The sequence below is a fragment of the Hipposideros armiger genome, unplaced genomic scaffold, assembly GCF_001890085.2.
Source record: "Hipposideros armiger isolate ML-2016 unplaced genomic scaffold, ASM189008v1 scaffold_202, whole genome shotgun sequence".
Taxonomy (NCBI): Eukaryota; Metazoa; Chordata; class Mammalia; order Chiroptera; family Hipposideridae; genus Hipposideros; species Hipposideros armiger.
The window spans coordinates 1,859,526-1,883,382 of NW_017731552.1; the positions used below are offsets into that span (position 1 = coordinate 1,859,526).

Sequence of the window (23,857 nt, forward strand, 5' to 3'; positions counted from 1 at the left end):
AAAAAAAAAAACAAGCTGAGGTTGAAATGCCCCCAGTGAGTCTGAAATAACAAGCCTGGATCAAATAATTTGTTGGTCCTGAGTGAATAAACATTTAAAGAGACCAGCTTTCTCAAGCATATTTAAAATTCACAGGCCCAAGTCACAGATCTTGGTGCCCGTCAGAAAATAAAAATAGGACTGATTTCCCCTCAGTGTGTTTGAAGTCACAGGCCCAGACCACACTCCATTTCCCACGGACACATAAAAGTGAACGAAACGTCTTGAAAATATTTGAAAGCACAGGCCTCTATCAAGCACTACAGTGCCCATGAGAAATGGAAATGAGACCAAAATTTCCCCAAGGATACCTGAACCCCCAAGTCTGGAACGAATCTTCGTTTTCACAAATAAGTGAAGGTAAGCGAACACTTCTAAGTATGTTTTAGATCATGGGCCATGATACACTACTTCAGTGCCCATGAATAATTAAAAATGAGGCAAAGTTTCCACAAGTATGTCTGAAAGCAAAGCCCTCATTTTCATAAGTAAATAAAACTGAGCAAACATCTGTGAGTATGTTTGAATCACAGGCCTGAACCCAAGTGCTCGCTGACCTGTAAATGAAGATGAGTGAATAGCTCCAAGTGGGTTAGAATCACAGGCTTTGATCTGAGCCCCTGGCACCAGGAGTCCAAAAGTCCAGTCCAAGCTCCCAAGCAGACCCCTCCTCCTCCTCCTAGCTTTATTTGTGGTTGCCCCATGGGAGTGATATGGGACACTTCACTTGGGAGGTTCTCCCTGGGGGCTGAGGATGAGGGTTCTGCTCCCAAAAAACATCCCTATTTCCCCCCCACTCCCAACCTCAAGTCTCTGGGGAAGCAGGCAGGCAGGTATTACTATGGAGGCCCAGAGAAGGCAGGGAGGTTGCTGTAGGTCACACAGCATTTCATGGTAACACCTGAATTAGATATGGACTCTTTCTTAGGGCTCCCATCCAGGCCTATCCTAATCTATTCTCTGGGGCAGCACTAGGGGGCCAAAGTCAGACGTGGCCTTTGAGACTGCCTGTCTCTCTGCTCCCTCAGGCTGGACCCTCCCCAGATCAAAGTTTTAGAGCCCGAAGGCCCCTTCTACATGCTCATTTTACAGATGGGGAAACCGAGGCTGCAGACGGACGAGGGCTGTGTACACAGCAGTGGTCAGAAACCTGGCTCCCAGCACTCTGGGTGGGCATGGGAGGTGCTACCCCTTCCTGGGGAGGGGCAGCCCCCTTCCTGCTGCCAGGTAGACTGAGAAGCCACCATGGCCACACCTGGCCCCAGCCACAGACAGCGACATAGACACAGAGACTGGACAGACACTGGGCAGGGTGGCGAGGAGACAGGTGGAGGGGGGCCTGGGGGCAGCCCCCATGGACCTTGGGGGGCTGGGTGGGCAGTAAGAGTGTGAGTGGTGGGTGAGGAAAGAGCCTCTTACCTCGGATCGGAGTGCTTTCTGTAAGGGAAGCAGAGAGAGTAAGGTGAATGACAGAAGGCAGTCCTGGGGGGCCGGGGGGCCCCAGGGAGGCAGGCTGGGCCACCAGCCAGGCCTGTCCACTCTGCCTCCGGTGGGGCTGAGCCAGCCTGGGCCTACGGACCCTGCAGGCATTGCTGAGGAAGAGGAGGTAAGGCTCTTAGGGGCAGGGGAGGTTGGAGAGCATGTCAACCAGGAGTGTTTCCTGTGGAGGCAGGAATCCCCTGGGCAAGTGGGGGCGTCACTATGCCCCAAAGAGGTCGATGGCCTGGCCCAGCCCTGTTGGCTGCCTTCCTTCTGGGCCAAGGGAGGGAGGTCCATGACCTCCCTTCCTTCTTTCCTTCTTGGGAGGGGCAGGGAGTGCTAGGGATCTCAGGAATCTTGTTAGAGACAGTGGGAGAGGGGGTTAGTGCCCCAGGGCCGGGCATTAATAAAGCAAAGGGAAGGTGTTACAGGCCAAGTAAGAGGGACAGGGGAGGGCAGCGAAAGGGGATTGAGGGCAGAGGGGGGCCCTGCAGCCTCCTTCACTTCCAAAAGGAAAAGAGGAAAGGGTTATGTATGTGTTCACCTGGGCACTGGGGGCAGGGACAACTCAGGGGACAGGAAAAGGAGGTCCCGGACTAGAGTGTCACACCCTCAGTTCATCTTCCCTGGGAAGATCTGGACGTCCCCTCTCTGTAGATGACAGCCGATAACCCCACCGAACACAGGGGACCCCAAGACCAAGGCAGAGAAGCTGTCAAGGGTGGAAAAAACAGAGCTCCTTTGCTTGGCGCAGGCCCATTTTACAGACGGGTAAACTGAGGCCCAGAAGTGGCCAGGAATTGTCATACCATGAGTAAGAGGCAGGGGAGAGCCCTGAACCCAGTTCTTCAGCCTCTCAGGCTGGGGACTCTCCAGGTTGAACTTTTTGGGGCCCCTATGTAATGATATCTTACAAAATCCTCAACCCGCTGAGGCCACTATCTCCTCTACATGGGAGGAGATGGGGTTTGTCTAAGGCTGCAAGGTGGAGAACAAGAATCCAGGGCAGTGGGAAACTAGGTTGGCCCCTGCTTTGGGCTGTTTCACTACATGTGGATTATGGTGGTAGAAACTGGAAGCCAGAGAACAGGACTTCTTCCCAAGATGGCCAAATGGCCCATGGCCACTATATTAAGGAAAGGATGTACCCCAAGGAAGATGAGAAGGAACGATCAAGGGCCAGTATCAGTCATTCTCACCTTAGTAAAGAATTAGCCCAGCAGTTGGTTTCTGGGGATTCAGGCTGGATGCTGGGAAAAGATGGAGTAGTGCCTGGTACTGGCCTAGCTAGAAAACTCCCCTCTCACCTCTGCCCCCAAATTTCTGTAATTTCATTATTTTCCAGCAGGAAAATAATGCCCAGAATGGGGGAGGTGGACTGTTCTGTACAAAGCTTCACAAACTCCAGGAAGCCCAATTTCTCCTCAGCCCCCATTCTGGGGTCGGCCCAGACGCAGTGAATTTATCTGTTTTCCTCTTTTCCTTTTGGGTTCCTCTCTCTGCAGCCCCTTGGTGCCTGGCTGGGGAAGACTGGGTGGCTGGTGAGGGGAGATGCTGGTGGGGAGGGCTGGGTTAGTAAACATGCCACGTGGAGTGGGTCACAGTTACTGTCACGGTGGCTGTTAGTCTGAGGGGAGGGGACGGGGAACAAAGAGGGAACGTTAGTTGTTGACACAGTGAAGAAATGAGACTTACCAAAGGTTTCTGAACGTTTACAACAGAGGGATAAGAAAAAGAGAACAGGATCATTAACGGTGGTCACACAGAAGCCTGTATCCTTGGTGGGGTGGGGCGGGGAGGGGAAGTCAGCATAATGATCAGATTTATTGTGATTTACTAAAGCAGTGTATGTTCACTGCGCACCTACTATGTGCCAGGCATGCCGTCATGGGCCCCTCGCAATAATGCCAGAGAGCAGGCCATTTTATAGGGATGCTGAGACCCAGAGAGGACCTGCTCTCGGACACAGCTGACATCGGACCCAGGCCATCGGGCCCTGGGGTCCATGCTCCTAATCATTTCACTACATTCAGATGACAATGGCAGAAACCAGCAGGGAAGCAACTGGATACCCAAGGTTGCCATCATTCCCCAAAGCTGCAAATATCCTCAGACAGGTCAGGAAGGGTCAGGCTATCTCCCCAGCGCAGAAATTCCGAGCTTAATGTCTGCCCTGTTTCAGGGTTTGGGTCATCCCTGGAAGGGGAGCAGAAAGTAGAGGATGGGCAGACAGGCTCCTCGGAAGACGAGACTGGGCAGTGAGTAAGGGCGGCACTGAGAACAGCTGGGAGGCCTTCACGCATGGGTGGCTCCAGGGTAGGGGTCTTCAGAGGAAGGGGAGAGGGAAAGCAAAAAGAGGTGCACCCCAATGTGTGTTCTCACAATAGACTGAAATGTGTGAGTGCACTCGGGCACCTTCCCACCACACATGTCTGCACACACGATGATCGGGGCTGTGGCCTGTGACATGCACATGAGGTATATGACATGCACCCCGTGTGCATGTGCATAGGGCGGTAGGTAACGTGAGTACACGTGTGGCCGAGATGAGCTTGGACAAGCTCTGCTCTAGGAGGAAGAAGGCAAACCCGTGTGTCGGTCGCATGGCCTGCGTGTGCCCACAGGTCAGGCCAGCACAGGGAGCCCAGACACACACATGTGGACATACTGTGAGGCAGGGGGACAACTGACACAACAAACACACAGACCCCCAGACAGATGGACTCACAGATGGAGCATATGGGTGTTATGTTGAGACAACTGTGGAACCAACTGTCTATCCTCGAGGTGGCCAAGGCCTCATGCCCTGTCCCAAGGTCCCCTTAGCCCAGCCAGAGCCAAAACAAACAGCCTAGGCTGCCTGTCTGTGACCCATCACAGACAAACCTCCAATACAACCATCTGCCTGTCTCTGCCCCATTACATCCTTACAGCTTCAGTCTTGGAGACACTCTCTCCCTGCAGCTCTCTATGGCTCCCTACCTTACCTGTCTATGGCCCACTATCTCCTCTGGAGATGCCTACTACTTTAGCATAGAAAATACTCTCTCTATGCCACCTTTCATGGCTCCCTATTACCTTGATTATCTGTGCCCCATTATACACCCAGTGGTTAGGCACTGAAGATGCCTTTCCCTTGCCACCCTTTGCGGCTCCCCATCATCTCTGCCTGTCTGTCTCCCTATGTATACCCACTGCTGGGGCACTGCAGATAGCCACCATCCTCTGTGGCTTTCTATCACCTGCAACTCTCTGTGCCTCATTAGAACCTCATAGTTGGTAACTGGAAACATTCTGCCCCAGGGACCCCCATTGCTCTCCATCATTGTGCACAACTGGGCCCATTATATCCCCACTTAGGCACTGATGAACCCTCCTCCTATCATCTGCCATAGCTCCCCATTACACTTGTCAATCTATGCTCCATTATAACCCCATGGGTTCAGCTCACCAATGGTTCCATGGCTACACATCATCTCTGCCTTTCTCTCCCCCATTAGTTCCCAGGGCTTGGGCCCTACAGATGCTGCCCTCCCTCTGTTGCCCTCTCTGGCTCCCACATCCTTCCGGCCACCTGTACTCACCTGATCGCAGCTGCTTGATGCGCCCGTTGCTGGCACTGGGGTCCACGGGTAGGAAGTCCTTGAACCAGGTGATCTCAGGGTCAGGGTTGCCGCTGGCAGCACACAGCATCGTCGCTGTCCGTGTCCGCTCCACCACCTTCAGCTGGGGGCCCATGTCGATATTGGGGAAACCGGGGGGCAGCTGGTCCTCTGAGGGCAGAGACAGGAAAAACGGCAGAAGCCTGGTTACCACATGGCCACGCCTACAGGGTGGGGCTCGGGGACTGGCTGGCCCTGGGTCCAGCCCCCACCTGGCCAGGTAACATCCCACAGCCTGTTTCTTCCTGCCTATGGGTAGGATCCATCGCAGGTAAAACAGCTGTTGGAAGGACATCAGGCTAGTCCAGGCCTTTCCACCTGGGGTGATTCTGTCCCCCTGAGGACACTTGGTGATTGATGTCTGGGGGTATTTCGGTTGTTACAACTGGGGTGGGGGCGTGGGACGCTGCTCAACCCCCCACAGTACCCAGGACACCCCCCACAGCATCAATCAGGCCCCAATGTCAGCAGTGCCGAGGCTGCACAACCCTAGGGTTGTTTTTACAGCAGCCAGAGGGACTTTTTCAAAACGTAAACTAGACCACACCCTTCCACGGTCCCCACCACCCTCCAGAGGAACCCAGACTGCTCGCCCAGCGGCCCCACCTCATGCCACCCTCACTCTCTCCATGCAGCCACACAGGCCTCCCTATTCCTCAAAGTCATCAAGCTCCCGCCCACATCACCCCTCAGCAGCTAACTATTCATCCGCGTGGCCTCAGGCCAGCTCACACCCCCAAATTACAAATCCACTGGAACTCCAGAATGTCTGAGTGTCACACTCCATTTATCACGATGTATGTGTGTTGCCGCTGTGTCCTGCCACCCAATGCAAGGCCTGGCACACAGTGGGCGCTTAATAAATGAGTGAATGACTCCGGGTCAGCTGCTGTCAACCCACGAGAGGCACCATGCCGCCGGGCCTCTATCTCTCCGTTCCATGGCCAAGGTCTCATTTCCCTCGATGGGAAAGGGGGTGGAGGGACACAAGGAGAAGATAACGCCCCTCTCCTTGAGAACCTTGGTCCCCAACTTCCAGTGACTGGTAAAGCTGTGAGTTAGGGCTGAGGCGACGAGGTGAGCCAGCTAACTGACCAGTGGCCCTTATTTGTGTGCTCTGCAAATTGCCCCATGGGCTCCATGGCCTAATTTAGCTGGAGCTGACACTGGGCAAGAGTAGGCAGCTCCGGGCACCCCCAGCAGGTCCCACCCACTCCTGTCCTTCACTCGCTCTCTCTAGCACCTGGACTTCAGGGTCCTTTTGCTCTGACCCCTAACACCCCCAGCTCTGGTCTGGCCTATCATCCACAATGTACAAAGGATTCTCCTGAGCCAGGGGGCAGGGGCTGGCGCCTCATCGCAAATTAAAAGAGCCACTAGCCTCGGTTCTGGGCTGGAATGTGTCCCCTTCCCCCAAAATTCCTATGTTGAAGCCCTCACCCCCCCCCCGGACCTCAGACTGTGACTGTGTTTGGAGATGGGGTCTTTAAAGAGGTGATTAAGGTAAAATGAGGCCATCAGGGCGGGGCACAATCCAGTAGGACTGGGGTCCTTATAAGAAGAGATTAGGGCACAGAGGGAAAACCACGTGAGGACTCAGGGAGCGGACAGCATCTACAACGCCAGGAGAAAGGCCACAGCAGAAACTGACCCTGCCGACACCTTGATTCTGGACTTCTAGCCTCCAGAGCTGTGGGACAATACGTTTAAGCCCCTCAATCTGTGGAACTTAGTCACAGCAGCCCTAGCAAACTAATACAGCCCCCACCCAGCCCTGATGGACAAGTGACAAAAGTGACCACAGGGTGCTGGTGAGACTGAACAGACACAGGCATGCTTGCTGGTGGCTGGCAGGAATGCTGGTTGGTACAACCTGGGCCAGGAGAGGTGACCTGGTGCTGTCCACCTGGGACGCCCCCACCCAAGCCATCATCTCAGCATCTCCAGTATCCACGTGCGATATACAAGAGGAATACAGTTATTCTTGAGGTGCTAGTAGTAACAGCAAAAGGCTGGAGACCCCTAAACATCTGTCAACAGGGATCTGTTACACACAGGCTGGGCCACCCATGGGACAGGACGCTGAAACAAGCAGGAGGGGTCACCTTACAAACAGATTTGGAACAAAGTCCAAGATATGTTGCCAAGTGGACAGAGTTCAAAGTGAAAGATGGTGTAGACCAAGAATCGCAAACTGTGGCCCCCCAGGCCACATCCGGGCCTCTGCTTGTTTTTGCTAATAAAGTTTTATTGGCACACGGCCATGCCCATTCATTTCCACGTCATCCATAATGCCTTTCCTGCTCCGACAGCAGAGCTAAGAAGTTACAACAGAAATTGTCTGGCCTGCAGAGTCAAAAATATTTACTCTCTGGCGTTTTACAGAAAAAGCTTGCTGCTTCCTGATGTAGACAATGCTGCTATTTGTGTAAAAAAAAAATGATACACATGGATTTGCTGACATATACACTGGGCATGGTGGGGCATCGGGACAGGACGACCGGTGGGGCTGGGGAAGAGGTGGGTGAGAGGCCACCATGTGGGGAGGGAACTGAGCCCTAGGCTCACGGCGGGGGTCGGGGGTCGGGGCAGGGAGAGGTGGGCAGGGCAGAGGGCAGCACCATCCTGGTTTTCCTAGAATAGGAGGGCTGTGGTCCTGGCCCATGCAAGAGTCGCTGCATGGAGGGCAAGTGCCCCCAGTCCCCAGTCCTGAGTGCTAACTATGTACTAGGTGCTGTACATGTACCTCCCTGTGCCCTCCTCAGAGACGGGGCCTATTTCACAGCGAGAGACACTGAGGTTCAGACAGACACACATCTGCTCCAGGTCACACAGCTAGGACATGGCAAGGCTGGGATTTGTACCTAGGCCTGGCTGAACCCAGAGGAAGCTGGGCTGGAAGCTGCAGGACCTCCAAACTGAGCCTGGACCCATCAGGGTCAGAGGGGCAGCTGGACCCTGTCTGAGGTGGTTCAGGCCCTGAGGCCTGGACCTCAAAGGTGGTTCTGATTAATACTGATGACATCATCAGAGGTCAAGGCCAAAACAACTGGGCCTCAGTTCTTGGTGCTCTGGCTGGCCTGTGCACGCTGGAGGCTGGGTCTGCCAGCAAGCCTCTGTGCTCCCATTTGCGCCATGCACGTTCACCTGTGTATGCACCTGCACCCTATGCATGTCCACACGTGAGCATTTCCCATGTGTACGCAGTTCTGCTGGGGTCCCTGTGAGCACGTATGGGTGGCAGCCAGCAGGGGTGGGGAGCAGGCACGTAGGTGCTGGGGGAGGCCGTGGCCGCCTGACGTTACCACAAGCTCCTAATTAAACAAAAATGTTCACCACGTACCACATTGTGTCTGATTCCTCAGAGTTTAATTAAAACAGCACAGGAGGCATGAGCGGGGTCCACAATCAGGTGGCGGGGGGACAAGCAGGGAGTCTTGGGCCTGGGAGCTCAGACCTTCCCAGCTCAGCCAAGGACCGGGGCTCGGGGCCCGGGGCAGGGAGGCCAAGGGCTCCTGGATCAAGCACCCTGGGCTGGGCGCCCAGCCCAAGCACCATGTCCTTCTAGCAGCTGGAGCACAGAGAGACGCCACGGAGGCCTTGATGGGGGGCAGGGAGCACAGTCGTAGCTTTCCCAGACGCCCAAAGACTGGGCGCTTAATAGATTCACAGCTTGTTCTTTTAACTCTCTGAAAGCTTACAATGGAGGCTGGCACAGGACGACAAGAGGCAGGCTGTTCCGTCTGGGCCCAGGAAAGGTCAGAGCAAAAATATCTGCTGGGAATGGGCGGGGCAGGGTGTGTGGGCTCCTCCCTTCATAACCCCCCCCCCACCCGCTGGTCTACCCTACCAGCTCCACGACCCACATAAAATTAAATGATGGGACTTCTTATTAAAAAATTTTTAAGAATTTCCAGACAGTCACAGGAGAGCTTTCTGAGCAAGCGACCCCTCAAAGGTCACATGCCAGGATCTGGAACAAAGTACCCATGGGGCCAATGGGATGCCTCCTCTCAGGGCTCCAATCTGACTACAGCTCCACTGCCCTGGAGGACACTGCAAGAACCCCACCGCGGGAGCCACATGTAGAGGACACCTCCCACCTAACTGCTGACTGTGGCTCATACTCATAGATCAGACAGGGTCAGGGTGCCCCTGCAGGCGACAGGCGGAACCCACCAATCTGAGAGCTTTAGAAGGGCTGGTGGCCAAGCTGTCGTTTTTTGTTGTTTTTTTTTAAAGATTTTTTTTTATTGGGGAATTGGGGGGATGGGAACAGTACTGGGGAATTGGGGGAGGGGAACAGACAAGTTGCTGTCCTTTTGTTCTTCAGTCTAGTTGTGGAGGACATTGCTTTACTGGCCCATGTTGGCACCATCATTGTGCTCTTCCCGGGCGAGGCAGATCAGTCGCCAGCTTCTGGACGGCCGCTCACTGCGGCTGCTGGCCGCTCACGCTGGCTGCGGGCTACATGTGGTAGCCCATGGCAACCCACTGCCACAGGGGCTGCAGCCTACGCCGTCATGGCAGACCCAGCTCCAGGTTGAGCTGTTGTTCAGCATCTTAGCTGTAGAGGGCAGTGTCACTGGCCCTCATATGTGGGATCCGAACCGGGGCCCTCTGGCATCCCAAGCCAGTTCTTAACCTTGCGCCACTCGGCCAGCCCCAAGCTGTCTTATACAAACCAGAATAACAACGACAATAATAATAATGTCAGACAAACACAGACTCAACCAAGTGCTAATTCCCTGTGCGGCGCTGCGCAGGTCCCTCACTTGTATCATCCACTCACCTGGTTCATGGAACCACCCCTTGTGGTGAGTATCGCTGTTATCCCAGGTGAGGAAACTGCAGCTCAGAGAGGTTCATTAACTTGTCCAAGGTCACACAGCTACAGAGTGGCAGGGCCAGGATTAGAACTCAAGCTGCAGGTCCCTAGGCTAAAACCACCTTGCAATGGAGAAGACAGCATGGAGCATCTGGGTGAAGGTTTGTGGCAAGGCTGTCTAAAGGCTGTGGTTTTATAATGAGGAAGCAATTTCCTGGTGCCCGTCCCCCCACCTGAGTGAGGCCAGTACGCAGCCCAGCGAAGCAGTGTTCCCAAAGGATCCAGGTGAATGTATAGGGCTGGGGCGGGCAGCAAGTTGTGTGTGTCCAGCATCGATTCCTCCTTTGTTTCTTTGGGGGAACTACGCTTTACTGACTCATCTGTGAGGACTGACACACCCTGGACTCCAGGGAGGGCTCTGCCAATCAGAGTCCTCTGATTACTCCTCCAGCCATAAAGACTCAGGGATAATCCCTGGCTCAGGGATGGTCAAGTGAGCCAGTCTGGACCAATGCGCACCAGTCCTAGGTCATTTGGTCCTTTATTGGGTGGGGCCTGGGAGCATGGAGCTAATGGGAGGCATCTCACTGAGGGTTTAGTGGATATGGAAGAAAACAAACCCAGGGGCAGAGAGAGACAGTAAGCCCTGAGAACACTGTATGAGCTCCTGGATTCAGTTGAACCTGAAGCTGATATACTCTGCAGAATGTTTTAATTACATGAATTCTCTTTTTTACTTGAACCAGTTTGGGTTCGATCAGCCTCATAACTATAAGAGCACGACTAAGATAAAAAATGGGGCTCAGGGCTGGCCGAGTGGCACGTTGGTTAAGAGCTGGCTTGGGACGCCAGCTCTGAGCAGCAGGGCCCCGGTCCAGATCCCACATGAGGGCCAGTGATGCTGTGCCCTCTACAGCTAAGATGGTGAACAACAGCTCGACCTGGAGCTGGGCTGCTGTGAGTCACAGGTGATGGCTTAGGCTGCAGTGGGTTACCATAAGCTACCGTGAGTGGCCGGCAGCCAGCGTGAGCTGCCAAGAGCCGCCATGAGCGGCCGTCCAGTGGCCGGCAACCGATATGCCTCACCCAGGAAGAGCGCAATGATAATACCAACACGGGCCAGTGAAGCGACATCCTCCACAACTAGACTGAAGAACAAAAGAACAGCAACTTGTCTGTTTCCCTTCCCCGATTCCCCAGCGCTGTTCCCCTCCCCTAATTCCCCAATAAAAAAAATCTTTAAAAAAAAATGGGGATGACTCTAGTCTCTTAACATTCCTCTTTCCTGCAAAGTCTCAATAAATCGTGCCAGCAGGCTCTGGGCCCTCCAGTGTTACAGGCTGAAAGAGAAAATGTTTCACACATGCCTTTGGTGTTTGTCCCCAAAACCCATGGCCCAGTTCCTCCCCCACCCACGCTGGAGACCCCAATACCTCGGAGGACAGTGAGCTTGGCATGGACCGTGATCTCCCCAACTGAGCTCTGGGCCACACACTCATACACATTCTCATCACGGGGTGTCCGTAGCGGCTGGATCCTCAGCACAGCCCCCGCACTTCCGTCAAACTCGATCGTCTGCCAGGGGCAAAGGAGAAAGGTCAGGGTGAAGCCAGGGTCCCAGGGGTCCCAGGGGTCCCAGGAGAGGAGCTGGGGGCTGCACACACCTGTATATGGATGTCCCAGGTAAATGCACTAGGCAGAAATCTGGGCTTCCACATGTACAAGTAAAGGGCATTGTGTATGTATGGAGGTGTGTGACATGCACATTAAGTCTGTGTGACAGGCATGTGAAGGCACATGTTGGATGTGGAAACGTGTGTCTGAGCACGCCCATGTGGATAGAGCTGTGAATTCCTTTCTGTGAGCAGTGATGTTGGGCGTGAGCCTGTGTGAGTGTGAGGTAAGACTCAGAGAGGGCAGGGCCTTGCTTGAGGCCGCACAGCATGAAGGCGACAGAGCAAGTCACACTGCAGGGCCCTCACTGAGCAGGCAGGTGGGGCCACATGGCAGGGAGTGGGTGGAAGGGCTCTGGCTGTAGAGGGTGCCCAGCCAGGCCTGCCTGCCCTGGCTGCGCATGTTATGTCTGGGGACCGTTTCTGTGACTTCTTTTGTGACTGAGCTGCCATGGCCCCATCTGGGAGGGTGCTGCTCCCAGGCTGCTTCCCCTCACCCCCAACTCACCTCAAAGCGCTGCGAGTTGACCTTCTTGCCCTTCTTGTTCCAGGTCACCCGTGGCTTGGGGTCACCCGTGGCCTGACACACGAAGGAGGCCACACCCCCTGACACGCCGATCTGGTCCTTGGGTTCCTTGATGAACCTGGGGGGCTCTAGGGATAGAGCAGGACGAAGAGGGGTCTGGTGAGCCCAGGCATATGGCCAGGACCCCATGGGGCCATGCAAACATGCCCTCCGTCCCCTGCCGGCCATGGAGGTACCATATGGGCCCAACAGGAGATCTGGGGAGAAAATGAGGTGAAGAAATGCTGCCACTGAACGCTTCTCCCCGTCAAAGCACCTGTGAGTGCCCTGGTGTCTGCACAGCCCCCACAAACCACCACCGCCTGGATATAACAGCCACACACACTCACATGTGGACACAGCCTCACGTGGACTCACCCACTCAATGCCACAGGGGATGGTGGAAAGGGAGAACCCCCCAAGAATCTGGGGTCCCCAAATTCTGCACCTAGAGGGCCCCAGTGGTGACCAGCCAAACCATGGAGGGTCCTTAGCCCTGAAAAGACTTGGAAGGAGATAACTTGGTCTAATCCCCTGGTGAGGCATGTGGGGAAACTGAGGCACCAAGCAGGTTAGTAAACATCTAAGATTAGTAACATCTAATCCTTCCAACAGAACTGAGAGGCAGGGCCATCATAATTCCCATTTCATACATGAGAAAACTGAGGCACAGACCAGACAAGGCACTTGCTTTGGACACACGCACGTAGCCACCAGGATTTGAACCGAGCTGGAGCCTGTGCTTATCTTCTTCGTCCCCCACAACGATCTCATGTAGTAAGTCTCTCTGAGAAAATCTCAAGGGGGAGCTACTATGTCTTGAACACCCCCAGACAGCCTCAATTCTGCACCTGGAACAGGCTACAGTATCCAGCCAGAGTTCAATCACATTCTTTCCTTTTTGTTGACTTTTCACAGTAACCTGTGATTTGCCCAAAGGGATACTGGATTTCCATTTACAGTCATGCTACAATGTATTCCACAAAATGAATTCAGTTACTTCTGAGATTTTTACCCACACACTCAAAAGCTGCAACATATTTACAAGGTCCTAGGGGAATAACCTATGTATCCAACTAAAGAAGACTGATTAAATGAATATTGGGTCATCCACAAAGTGGAATACTACACAGCTGTAAAAAGGGACAAGGATGCTTTTAAAATGAACTACTAGGAAAGGAACAAAACATAAAAAGGAACAGAAAAAATTGTGAGGGGTAAAAAAGTGTAGCGAATGCTACTGTTTGTGTGGTAAGAAAAATGAAAAGGGGGAAAGAGTGTGTGCGTGTGCATGCGTATGTATGTGTTTAGAAACAGTGGCTGCCTCTGGAGAGAGAAACTGGGTGGATATGGGGAAGGAGGCTTCATACCTTGGTACCTCTTTTTAGATTTAGAACTAGAATATTTCAAGATAAATTTAAAATTATTATTTAAAGGACTGAATAAAAATGTAAGCTGATTAAAGAAAAATATTAAGTGAGTAAAAATTTGGGGCCTGAGGAGATGCAGAAAGGGGCTGAACAGCTCAAGTTATTGCAATACCGGGTATCAGAGCCCTCAAAATCATTTGAGAGTACAGAAGACCACGGGGATTCAGCTGGAAACTTCTGGCGCTTGGAAGCACCGAGAAGCTCAAGGAAGCCTCAGGTTTCAAGGCTGGGTGCCCACAGGCCCCTGTTTATCCCATCCATCCCATTCATCCCATCTCAGGCTGGGCTTTGAAAAAAAACACAGTGCCCATCTCAGTGGCCTGCTGACCTCACCTCCCCCATTCAAAGCTCTGCTCCCACTGATGTGACCATATATGTCTACACTGGCCATTCCCCTTGAAAATCAGTAGACCCACTGTGCGCTGACATGTGTGGCTTCATTCAACTCCTGTGTATCCCTGAGGCAGTGACTGTTAATCCCATTGTATATATGGGGCTATACAGATTCAGCTTGCACGAGGTCACACAGCTTAGAAATGACAGCACCAAGATTTAAACCTGGATCTGTCCCCTAAAATCCACATCGTATGCTCCTGTCACCTCTAGGCCTTGAGCCTGACTTAGATGTTTTGCTCCACACTGAGCCCAGGGCTAGGCCCGCCTCCCTGGCTCTGACTGCCTCGGCTGCCCCTCCTCCGAGCCTCAGGAATGGTGACTTGGGCCATATGTGTCCCCAGCCAAGGTCACAGGGAAAAGTCACTGTAGCCAGGTTAGGAATCTTACTTCTGGGAAAATCCTCCCTTTGGAGCCGATGAAAGGAAGGGCAGAGGCAGAAGTGGGAGGCATCCAGCTGTCTATCACTCAGAGCTGGGGATACACCCCTAGTACCCTCCAATCCAGGGAAGAAATACAGTGGGAGCTCACACTGTTCCTTCCTCCTCCCTTCATCTGGCAGCTCCAACCTCAGCTGCGCCAGCACCTCCCCTGAGGGGGCTTCTTGGATTACCACAGGCCGGGTCAAGATCCCCTTTGTCCCCCTCATGGCCTGGACATCCCCCATCACAGTCCTGATCCTGGTGGGCTAAAATACTTGCCTATGTGCCATACAGCAGGGTGGGCCCAGGGCAGCCCCACTCCCCAGGACCCCATGGTACTGCCTGTCAGCTGACTCTTGAGAAAATGGGGGTCTTGACTTTGATGCCTACTTAATACCAGGCCCAGTGAAGCTGCCTGCTTGCCCCTGGGCTCCCCCTCTCTGCAGGGCACATGCCTTCTCAGATGGCTCTCTCCAGGTGGCTCTGAGATCCCAGCCAGCTCCGAAGAGCTTTCTCTGCCCTGTGTCCCCACTAGAAAATTCCTTGCGGACTCTTGGATTGTTATTTGGACAAACCCTCCCCTCCTCTTCTTGGCAAAGGGGCCCTGGACACAAGAAAGAGTCACTGGGGTATGGCCACAGCCTGTGGCCAACAAGCGTTCATCGCGTGCTTGGCCTGGTGGGGCTCAACACTGTTCTTACACTCATGTCAGAGAGGAGCAAAACTGAGGCTTAGCAAGGATGAGTGACCTGCCCAGGGTCACCCAGCTTGTGATGGGCAAAAAGCTAGGATTCCAACCTGGTCCTATCCAGCTGTACAAACAGCACACTGAATAAATGGGGCTGTGGGTCTTCATTAGTAAGAGCACCCCAGGGGGGTTCCCCGTTTCTTAGATGAAGAGACTGAGGTTCAGAGCAGTGATGCCAACAGTGCGGAGGCTGGGAAAGGCTTGGCCTCATTTCTATTTTTCCATTTCAGATTCTGCAGAGAAGAATGTGGTGCCAGATCCAGAGACCCACCCACTGTCTCCTCCAAACCCTTCCCGGGCTGGCCCCACAGCATCCTGGGAAGGCCACACAGGACCAGAAGCCATTTCTACAGCAGAAATCACTCCTTTGGGCACTGGCCGTTGAACACTTCAGATGCTCGCCGAGGCTCTCTGCAGCCTGACAGCTCCCACCCTGAACGGCTCCCTGAGGACCTGGGCTACACCCTGAAGCTGGCAGTGACAATCATGGTGCCCACAGCCCCCCACTGGGCCCCAAATGACAGGGCTCCTGCCAAACAGACCCATTTACCGGGGTTGAGATGCCCCAGCCTTGGAGACAGAGACGTGGGTTCAAGTCTATACCACTACCGACACCTACAGTAATACATTGATAATAATTAAGGGCTCACGGAGGGAACACCCACTCAGCTAACTCCCACTACATGCCAGGTGCTGATATCCTGGGTCATACCTATCATCATCCACCTGGACCACACTAATCACCTCCACCATGGCCACTCAGCTCCTACCCTTGCCCCTAACGGTCTGTCCTCTCCAAAGCAGCCACCAGAAGGCGCCTGTGAGCACCTGAGTCAGGTGCAGTCCCTCTGTCCACAGCCCTCCAGAGCTCACACCTCCCTCTGGGTAAAAAACCCCAAGTCTTCCCTGTACCCACAAGGCCCAACGCCACCTGCCCCCATCCCCTCCCTGCCCTCACCTCCTCTCGCTCACTTTGAGCCAGCTACATGGGCCTCTTGGCTGTTCCTCCAACATACCAAGTATGTTGCCTCAGGGCCTTTGCATATGCTGTTCCTGCTGCCTGGGACACTTTCCCTCAGATATAATTGAGGTGCACTCCTCAACTCCTTTAAGTCTCTGCTCAGATGCCACCTCCTTGCTGCGACCTTTCCTGACACCCTTCCACCTGTTTAAAATGCAGCTCCCTCCCCGCCTCAAGCCCTCATCTACCTTTCTGCTTATCTTGCTCCCGGGTATATCCACCATCCAACACACTGAGTGTCTCTCCCTCACTAGATTATCAGCTCTGTAAAGGGATGAGATGTTTGTTTTGTCACCTATGTCCAAACCAGTGCCTAGCACACAATACGTACTTATTAAAAACCTACTGAATGAGAACGCAGACCCTCCCATAGTCACATGATAGAGTCAGGATTTGAACTCTGTGATGTCCATCCCTCGTCACAATGGCCATTTGGCGGCCACAGTTTCCCCATCTAAAAACGGAGATGATCTCAGCTCCACCATGGCCAAGGCTGGTTAATTATCAGTGGAGCAAGATGTCAAGCAGTACATATATTATTTATTCAACGAGTGTAAGTTAAATCAGTGGTTCTCACTTGGGGTGAGACATTTTTGTCTGGGAACATCTGAGGCTGTCACACTGGGAGTGCCCTGGGAGATGACTGGACAGATCACGGTCCAGTATGTCTGGCTGTTGGCATGGATGCAGTGTCATGTCACGGTTGGGAACACGGGCTCTGGGGCCAGGCAGCCCAGGCTCAAATCTGAGCATGACCACTTCCTGGCTGTATTGTAACCCGACTGTACCTCAGTTTCCCCATATGTCCAGTGGGGATGATGATAACACTGTTCATTTCATCAGGTTGTGCTGGTTGAGCTGAATGTGTTAGGCATCTACTAAAATCAACATGAAAATGAGAAAAAGCACGAGTGGACGAGGCAGGTGTACCTGTTGCCAGTGTCCTCACCCAGTGGCAATAATTACAATGTATGTGGTAACTAAGCAGCATGCAGGGGCTTATCACATGTCCTTGTCACAAGAATGCTGGGATGGGTTTAAAGTTATGAGTCTCAATCAATCAAGGCGAAAATGGCGGCTGAGAGAGGTTGAATCACTAGTCCAAGGATACACAGCAGGTCTACAGCAAACCCAGCCTGATCAAAGATCCCACTTTCTTTCCCTCCTGGCTTGACCCTGTGCCCCCATGGGCCTGAGTGACGCTTCCTCTGGGCCACTCATAGTTGTGGGGGGGAGGGGGGGATCTTGGCACTGGGCCCACAACTAACTCTCATCCTCTCCATGTTGCTGCCAGAAATGCAGCCTTGCCCATCCCCAAACTGAACCACCAGGCCTTTCCGTGTGCTAACACCTTCACCAGGAATGCCCTGTCCATCAGCAAACTCCTACATACCCACAAAGCCCCAGCTCCAATGCCCTCTCTCCTAAAAAGCCTGCCCTGGCACCACTTGGGAAGGTCTGGTTGCATATGAGTCTGCCTCCTGGGCACTGGTGTTTCTACCTACAGCAAGGAAAGGTGAACTCTGTGGCTCACTCAGGAGTGAGGGACTTCAGGTAAGTCCCTGCCCCCTCTGAGCCTGTTTCCCTCACTGGAAAATGTGGAAAGTAATGGAATTGGCATGCTGGGTTTTGAGAGGCTGGAGGGAGGTGAAGCAGATAAAGTTTGTATTTAGCACTGGGCTTGGTACAGTGTTGATACTGGAGAAACAGACATTGTCATCATGATTACTATTATTGCTTTATTAATACCATCATTATTATTTACCTCTGAATCTCTCAGGACCCAGTGTACAATAGACCTTTTACTCGGCAACATCCATGGAGACCGGAGGCTCCACTTCGCAAAACCAGGAGCCCTGAGGAGGGCACGTGTTCACACACACACACACACACACACACACACGGAAATGTGCACTCACACAACCGCACACCCTGTGCCAGGCTCTTACCTTCTGCTGCGCAGCCTCCGACCAACAGGACCACAAGGAGGCCCACGGGACCAACCACAGACGCCACTCCAGGGCCCCAGGCAGGTGCCATGCTTGACAGGGACCTGCAACCTCTGACTTCTGCCCTGGAGGGGGGATGGCCCCCAGTCCCTCAGAGAGGCCTCACACCGAGCGTCAGATGGGGCAGCGTCTGCAGAGACAACAGAGGGGCCATGAGAGGGGAGTGGGAGAATCCGGGGGGCCTTCATGGGAGAAGGCAGTGGAAGGATCACGAAGGGGTGAAAGACAGCCACGGGATGGGGGGACAGGGTTCAGGACAATGGGCGAGGGGCACAGGATGATGACGCAGCGGAAGGAAGGGCTGAGCCCCTGCTACGTTTGTGTCCCCACCTCAAATTTATATGTTGAAATCCCCAATGAGATGTTATTAGGAGGCGGGATCTTTGGGAGGTGATTAGGTCATGAGAGCGGAGCCCCCATGAATGGGATTAGTACCCTGATAACAGAAGCCCAAGGGAGCTCCAATGCTCCTTCCGCCAGGTGAGGACACAGCAAGAAGACACCTTTGAACCAGGAAGTGGCTCTCAACGGACGCTGGATCTGCCAGCACCTTGAGCTTAGACTTCCAGCCCCCCAAACCATGACAAATAAATGCGTGTTGCTTATAAGCCTCTCAGTCTCTGGTATTGTTATAGCAGCCCAAATTGACACAGCCCCAACACCCAGCCAAGTCCCGACCCCAGACTGAGCACCCCAAACCAGCCAAGCCCCCAAAACTGGACAGAGCCCCTGAATCCAGCCAAGCCCCCAACTAGGGTTGAACACCAGCTCTAGAATTTGCTCTGAACACCCAATTTCTCCCCCTCACAGGATGAGGTTCCACCTAACACTGCTGACTGTCCCTATAACCCGGCTCCATGTGGCCCCAAGTCAGATCTTCCAAACACACCGATCGGTCCCGATCGGTCCCTGCCCTGCTCTGACACCTGCTGTGGCTCCCATCACCCCCAGAGGGAGCCACTCCTGCTGACAGCCCCACAACCTGAGCTCGGTTCCCCCAGGCAAGCCTTTGCCCCTACTGTGCCCTCTGCCAGGGATCCTGTCCCCCTACTACCACATGACAGGTCTCAGCTCAGCTGTCACTTCCTCTGGAGCCCTCCACGCCCCGTGAAGGTCAGCCCCCTCCCCCCCCACCGCAGCCTCAGAAATGACTGGTATCATCCTCCACAGATCAGTTTGCAAATTAAATGGGAATAGTAATTACTCAGTTTCTCCCACAAAAATCTCAACTCTTCTGAAGGCAGAAGTGTTCCCCATTGCATGGGCGAACCCTGGGCCAACCCCCTCCCCAGTCTCTGCTTTGGCCAGAGTGAAGGGGGAGGGCCAGGGAGAGGCCTGGAGGATAGGGCCCTCGGGGGCCAGCTCAGCCCTACACCCACCCGGGGTTGTGCTCAGGGCGGGCGGGTCCAGGCCATAGCCACAGGGATGGGTGCCACGTAATGAGAGGGCAGCCCCTGTCATCTAGCTCCCAAAATACCCAGCTGCGGTCACCTCACCCAGCCCCAGAGCGGCCCCAGGGAAAGGCTGGGTGGTGGCCTGGTCATGGCCCATGGTGGAGGGTGGGGAAGCTCACCCTGCACAGTCAAACCAGTAACGGACATGCAGTCGGACTAGACCCAGAGAAGGATGCCTGAACACAGTCAGGCCACAGACATGCATACAGACAAACCATAAACAGACACCCAGTCAGACCACAGGCAGGCAGGGAGACCAGAAACGTTCACAGTACAGTCAGGCAACGGAGAGGGGGCCACACGCAAAGTCAAGCAAATAAAACTGTGCATAGTCAGACCACAAACAGACAGGCACAAAATCAGACCGCAGACACACACAGAGTCTGAAAAAATACACACACAGGGACACAGTGGGGCAGACAATACACATACATGGCCAGACCACTAGCGCAGTCAGATCAGAGCCATATAGGTCCACAAGGCCAGAGACACACAGTCAGACAAGATACACATACAGGGGTCACAGTAGGACAGACAACACATGTACATGGTCAGACCACAACATACAGAGACATACAGTCAGATCAGAGACACACACAGGTCCACACGAACACCACAGATACACAGCCAGACAAGATACACACAAAGGGTCACGGTCAGGCAGGCAATACACACAAATGGTTGGGCTGCAGGCAAATATAAATATGAAGTCAGGTCAGAGATCCGCGATGCACGCAATCAGGCTACAGGCCATGCAGTGAGCAAACCACACTTGCACCCAGCCAGACATGCAAAACCAGATGACTCCACTCCCCCCATACACACACATGTGCAGACAGGCAGGCATGTACACAGACTACAGATATTGCACTCAGACACAACCAGTTGGGGACTGGAACCTCAAGCACAGCCCCTCACCCTGTGTCCCTGCCATAGTCCCTTACCAAAAATGGCCGATGAGGAAGGTGGCCCCAGCTGGAACCAGGACAACCATAACAGTTAGCCCCGCCCACAGATGTACATCTGTTTGGCCACATCTAGGGAAGGGGGCTCTGGCCCAGATCACTTGGGTCAGTAGCACAGGCACTCAGAGAGCTTCTGGGGAAACCAAGGCAGCACAGCAAGCCTATAGCCCAAAGGGGCTCAAACCTAGGGCTGCCCAACCTATCATGGACCCCCGGGGCCTGGGGGAGAGGGTGACCTCCCTGCTCTGGCCTCAGTCTCCTCACTTAAAATACTGGCTGGCATGGGCAGGGGCCACCTGCACAGATGGCCCAGACGAGGGCCATATATGGGAGGGCCCCACCACAGCTGCCTCCCCCACTCCCATGGAAGCCAGGGGCAGCTCCTTCTACACAGGGCAGATCCTAATTACCCCCTGGCTCCCGCAGCCCTAGCCTTGCTGGGCCCACGCCTTCTCAATGTCTGGACAGCCACAGGAGGGGCTCAGCTGAGAGACACAGCACTGGGTGCTTTCAAGGCCTGGGTGATGGAGCAGGAATGGGGATGGGAGGCATAGGACAGACTCAGGGAAGGAGGGTCAGCCACCACACGAAGATAAACAGTGACAGGTTCTCTTAGGCCCCCATGCGCCCTAGAGGAACTCGCTATGACAGAGGTAAGACCCTGCAAAGCCCATGAGTCTCCTGCCAACTCCCGCTTCCTAAAAGACCCTGGGTGTGGGGCTCTTTTGCAAGGGGCCTGGGGAGAATATAATATAAACAGTTAGTCTTGTCAGCTATGCCTTCAAAATCTATCCGAAATCTGCGTACTTCTTACTTACCCCTCTTCTGCCTCTACCTTGTCCAGCCCCATCATCACCCACCTGGACCAATGCACTCCCACCTTCTCCCCCCAGTTTATCTTTACCCCGAAGCCAGAGGGCACCTGTGAGCACTTGAGTCAGGTCCAGTCCCTCCTCTGCCCACAGCCCTCCTGGGCTCCCACCTCCCTCAGGCTAAAAGCCCAAGTCCTTCCCACGCCCATAAGACCCTGCAGGACCTGCCCCCATCCCGTCCCTGCCCTCACCTCCTCCTTCCCTCCCCTACCTCACTTACTCTCCTCCAGCCACACAGGCCTCCTTGATGTTTCTCCAACAAACCAGGCCCAGTACTGCCCCAGGGCCTTTGCACTGGCTGTTCCTTCTGCCTGGATCTCTCTGCCTCCGAATTTAATGTTAATACTATTACTTGGCTGAGAATTAACGGGTGAATGGGAATGGGGGTGGGGGTCCTCCACACAAGGAACAGCATAAGGATGGACAAGAAGCAGTACCTAGAGGTCCTAGGAGAAAGATGAGATCAGGGCAGTGACACATGACAGCAACAAACCCTAGGCAGCTCTGGGCAGGGAGGGACGTGGTTAGGTTGGTGGCTGGCCAAGCCTCCACCCTGAGCCTCTTGCAGAAAAGCAGCCTAAGCCACAAGCCCTGCCACAGTTGAGGAAGAGAAACTGAGGCAGGTGCATTGGGGCTGCGTGATGCCGCCCCCCCGAGTTCCCGGTGGATGGTGTGGCTGCTAAGGGAATAGCCATCCATGGGAGTCACAGGAAATAACCTGGACAGCACATGAGGCTGGGTCGGGGGGTGGGGAGGATGGAAAGAACCAGCCTTGGGACCTGGAACCCTTGGGTCCAGGGAGGGTCCCTGCCCACCCACCAGCCGTCAGCCGAGAGTTTCCTAGATACCAGGTGCTGAGCTATCCACCATTTGCTCCCAGCAGCCAGTCAGAGGGGGGTGCCTTCCATTCACAGGTGAGAAAACTGAGGCTCACAAAGCCCAGTGGGACTTGTCCGAGGCCCTCAGCTGGGTCCTGCATCCTCCGGACCTTGGGTCCAGAGCTCACATTTAATCACATGACTGAGTCCTTCCTTGGCCACAGTATGATTTCAGTAAAGTGGGTGACCTGCTCTGGGCTTGGTACAGCCTGCTGGGTGGCCTCTGGGGGCTTCCAGACTGTGCTAATGAGGAATGAGTGGGCACCCGTTCCAGCTAGGCGCCGGAGCGTGGGTCACGCGGTCTTGAAGCCGGCCTTGTATACCCACACAGAGCAGGGAGCATAAAGGGATGATTATGACCCAGGACTGCACAGCAAACAGGCTGTGTCACCCACACGAGACGGGTCTCCCAGGACCTCTTCCTGCCCCCACCTCAGGGTCCGTCCTGTCCTAGGGAGTCTAGAGGCTCATGTGAGCAACCCTGACCCCCAGGAAACCTCCCAGGGCCTGAGGCCCGAGGAAGGTAAGGCTGATGATGCTGGCAGTGGGGCTTGGGGACACCCAGTACTGGACTGCCTCTCAGCCCTCACATCCACCCCCCCACACTTCTCGCTCTTCACCACCTCCCTCTGGGCCTGCAGACTTTCCTGCTGCTCAGAACCCCTCTCCCAGGGCCTTGGAGCCACTTGAGGGCAGATGGTGGAATTCCAGCCTCCCTGGATCACTGTGTCCCCAAAGTGTCCAGCAGGGTCCAAGCTCTAGCTCTATGGTTACTGGTGGACTCAAAAGGTTCCGAACAAACCCCTCTCCTTCTTGGGGCCTCAATGCCCCCCGACACACACACCAGGAAACAGGCTCAGTGCAGGGCAAGCCCTGCCACCTTCCTGGAACAAGCTAGGACTGGGGCGAGGGATCACCTTTAATTGACTATCAATTTTTATTAGGTGCTGTGCTCAAGGGTCTCCACGGCCAGGAGCGGATGGGCAGGGCGGATAGGGAGCCAGGCCCAGCCCCAGAAGGAGGAATCAGTAATCCTAGCCAAGTAGCCCTCTTAAATGCTCCCCACACTTCCTTCTGTTTGATAGATGAGGAAACTGAAACTCAGAGAGCCGTTGCTACTTGCCTAAGGTCACACAGCATGGAGGGACCTGGGCTGGGATTTGAGGTCAGAAACTGGTTCTGAATCAAGCCCTGAGTCCATGCTCTACACGTGCCCAAGCTGCCAGACTCACCCCTGCCAGTGGCCCCCACGCCGGCTTCATGGGGGAACCTAAGGCACCAAGATTTTGCTGCTCCCCCGCCCTGCTCACCACATCCTCCAGGGCTCCCCAGCTCCTCTGCTCAGCATTCTGGGACCTTCAGGATCTGACCCTAAGCCCATTCTGCAGCTTCCTCCCAATGGTTACCACTGTTCCCAGA

General features: G+C 54.3%; 1 protein-coding gene across 7 annotated transcripts in view; it reads right to left on the reverse strand.

Annotated features, from left to right (window-relative positions):
* PTPRS (protein tyrosine phosphatase receptor type S) overlaps positions 1 to 23,857 on the reverse strand; it is a 111,957-nt gene that overhangs the window by 52,868 nt on the left and 35,232 nt on the right. For all 7 annotated transcript variants that reach the window (XM_019653402.1, XM_019653401.1, XM_019653405.1 and 4 more), the window contains exons 2-5: positions 18,210 to 18,399; positions 12,190 to 12,335; positions 11,442 to 11,583; positions 5,103 to 5,291 (exon numbers count right to left, since the gene is read on the reverse strand). In XM_019653402.1, coding sequence (XP_019508947.1) covers positions 5,103 to 5,291; positions 11,442 to 11,583; positions 12,190 to 12,335; positions 18,210 to 18,300 — 568 coding nt within the window. In that variant the 5' untranslated portion in view covers positions 18,301 to 18,399. The remainder of the gene's footprint in view (positions 1 to 5,102; positions 5,292 to 11,441; positions 11,584 to 12,189; positions 12,336 to 18,209; positions 18,400 to 23,857) is intronic.